The sequence below is a fragment of the Musca domestica genome, unplaced genomic scaffold (genome assembly GCF_030504385.1).
Source record: "Musca domestica strain aabys unplaced genomic scaffold, Musca_domestica.polishedcontigs.V.1.1 1, whole genome shotgun sequence".
Lineage (NCBI taxonomy): Eukaryota > Metazoa > Arthropoda > Insecta > Diptera > Muscidae > Musca > Musca domestica.
In genome coordinates, this window is record NW_026712114.1 from 30,045,886 (window position 1) to 30,048,297 (window position 2,412).

At 34.5% G+C, this 2,412-nt stretch overlaps 1 protein-coding gene across 1 annotated transcript; it reads left to right on the forward strand.

The window, feature by feature from the left end:
- Positions 1–654: 654 nt before the first annotated feature.
- On the forward strand, positions 655–1,197 carry LOC109611626 (uncharacterized). The gene is made up of 2 exons (XM_059126143.1): positions 655–812; positions 887–1,197. Exons 1-2 carry the CDS (start codon positions 762–764, stop codon positions 1,088–1,090), a joined length of 255 nt encoding a protein of 84 aa, XP_058982126.1. The 5' UTR covers positions 655–761; the 3' UTR covers positions 1,091–1,197.
- Positions 1,198–2,412: the final 1,215 nt, after the last annotated feature.

Here is a 2,412-nt window from a genome sequence, read left to right on the forward strand (position 1 = left end):
GTTAGACTATTGTTTCTGGAGTATTTTGTGGGACTTAAAAATACCAAAGTGTCAATTACAAGCAAGCTTCGCCGGGAATGGGCCAAAATATCGCAGAGCAAAATTTGGGCAGCGTGTGACGGTTTCGGTGGCCGTTTGAAGACCATGATTCGTGCCATTGGTGACCAATTCGAACAATTCTAAAATTTGATGTTATTTCTGGCATTGTTTGCTTTCATTCAATAAAATTAAAAGAAAAATCTAAAAATTATGGCTTTTGACGTTGTTGCAGTTTTTTTAAATCACCCCGTATATGTGGTAGCTTGGATATCAACATCAATTTTTGTAAAATCAATGATGTTTTTTTTTATTCGATGACCATCAAAATTAATCCCATACAAAATACTGAGTCGATTTGTCATAATTATTTCTTCAAAAGTAACTACAAAATCTTTTCCATATTTTGCGATATTCTCCCCCAACAATAGGTTTCTATTCTATAGGCATTTCTAGATACTGACATAAACACCCTGCTTTGTTTCAAAATTTAGATCAGATTGTATGGTGGAATTTCCCATCTAAATTGACATATAAATAATTGCATATTGGGGCATTTTTAAGTTCGTGTCAAAATGGAAAATGCTTCCTTTGATTAAAAATTAAATTTCCACTGAACAACACATTCGCCTGACTATAAATAAATACAAATTTAACAAATTGATGTCAGTAGTAATTCGGATTTTGAAATTATACGTGCTGAATTTTCAACTTTATTTGGAATTATGAAGTCTCTAACTCTGCTTCTTAAAATATCCATTTTTGTTGTATTGCTGGTATGTGTAGATTTTGAAAATGGTCCATCAAAAGTCTTATAATATTTGTATATGTCTTACCAAATTTTCTGCAGTTATCTCAAATGGCAACTGCTCAAGGACCTGGAGGTCAAGCTGGAGCCGGTGCCGGTGCCGGTGCTCAAATGGGTGTTGGCTTTGGCGCAGGTGCTGGAACAGGAGCAGGTACTGATGGAACACCCGGTGGTCAAGGCAGTGCTGGAGTAGGAATGAATGTGGGTATGGGTGCAGGAATGGGTGGTGGAGCTGGTGGCCATTAAATGTACCAAGGAATTTACAATTGAATTACGATAATAAAAATAAATTCAGAAACTTTAAATAATACATGGTAATAGAACAGGGGAAACGATTTCCAGTTGTATATCTTGTGACCGATTTTATGAGGCATAGCTATAGAAGACTGCAGTGATTTGAACAGAAGTGGGAAACGCTTATATTTTGAAATGATTTTTCAGAGTATAGCAAATAAAATACCTTAAGTTTATCACAGTTCCTCTTCCGATCTGCAGTCCTTCTACTTTGCTTGCAATATATAATTAATTATTTTTCAATATCAAAATACGTCAACCTTCAAAAAAATATACGACTTTCAAGGACGTTCTGATTTCATGATCCTGCTACATTCTGCTTTGTTTTTGCTTTTTTTCTATCAATTCAAGATAACATAAAAAACCACCAGCTAAGCGTATGACGTTGTTTTGATAGGAGAACAAATTAAAACCTGTACCACATGCTATGTAAGACAGGCCACTACTAATCATGTTGCACCATCTATTTTACTTGTCTGAAAACTACTTTCTTGCATCATCATCGTGGACATCAGCATCTGGGCGATTTTTTGCTGTTATGTTGTGGTGCTATAGGTGAATGGTAAGAACTCCAATAATTAAACTCCAGTAACATGAGAAGAAAAACACCAAGAGCTGGTCTTTAATAACCAAACAGCCGACAGACTGGAATTTTGGTATTGCAACTTTTATCAAAAGCACTTAAATGATGGACAAATAGGCAACCAAGATCTCCGGGCTGATTTCATTTAACCAACCCAGCGTCCGCTTCCATGTGCTAAATAGTTCTATAATCGGCGATTAAGCGTTAACATTGATTATGTTTAAGATTGTTTGTTTTGCGATTAGTTTTTTTTTCAAGTACTGGGAAATCTGGGAAACTTTTGTTCGGAAATCTAAATGTAAGATTCCAGTTCATTTCAATATTTATTTAAAAACGAATATAGGGGAAATTGTATATTCGAAAAATTTAAAGCAACGCTTCAAATACATGACATACTGATAGATATTTGAGCAACTGACAACAACGTGAAACAGTTTCAAGAGTGTTTTCTTAGGGTTAGATATTGAAAGTATGTCGCAGATCCACATTTTCTTATCACGGAGTAACCAATCGATTTGGTATTTTGGTGGACTCTTAGCAATAAGTATTAGTTATGCCATATAATAAGCCTTTTAATATTTTTTATAATATTGTGGGTGTATTAATAATTTTAGACCATAAAAAGTATATATATTCTTGATTAGCGTAAAATTCTAAGATATCTCCTTCCTTCTGTCTGTTGTAATCACGC

Excerpts from the sequence above, each read along its gene's own strand:
- LOC109611626 (XM_059126143.1), top strand. The coding sequence starts at position 762 with ATGAAGTCTCTAACTCTGCTTCTTAAAATATCCATTTTTGTTGTATTG. Across the intron at positions 813-886 it reads CCATTTTTGTTGTATTGCTG|TTATCTCAAATGGCAACTGC; the intron begins GTATGTGTAGAT and ends AATTTTCTGCAG.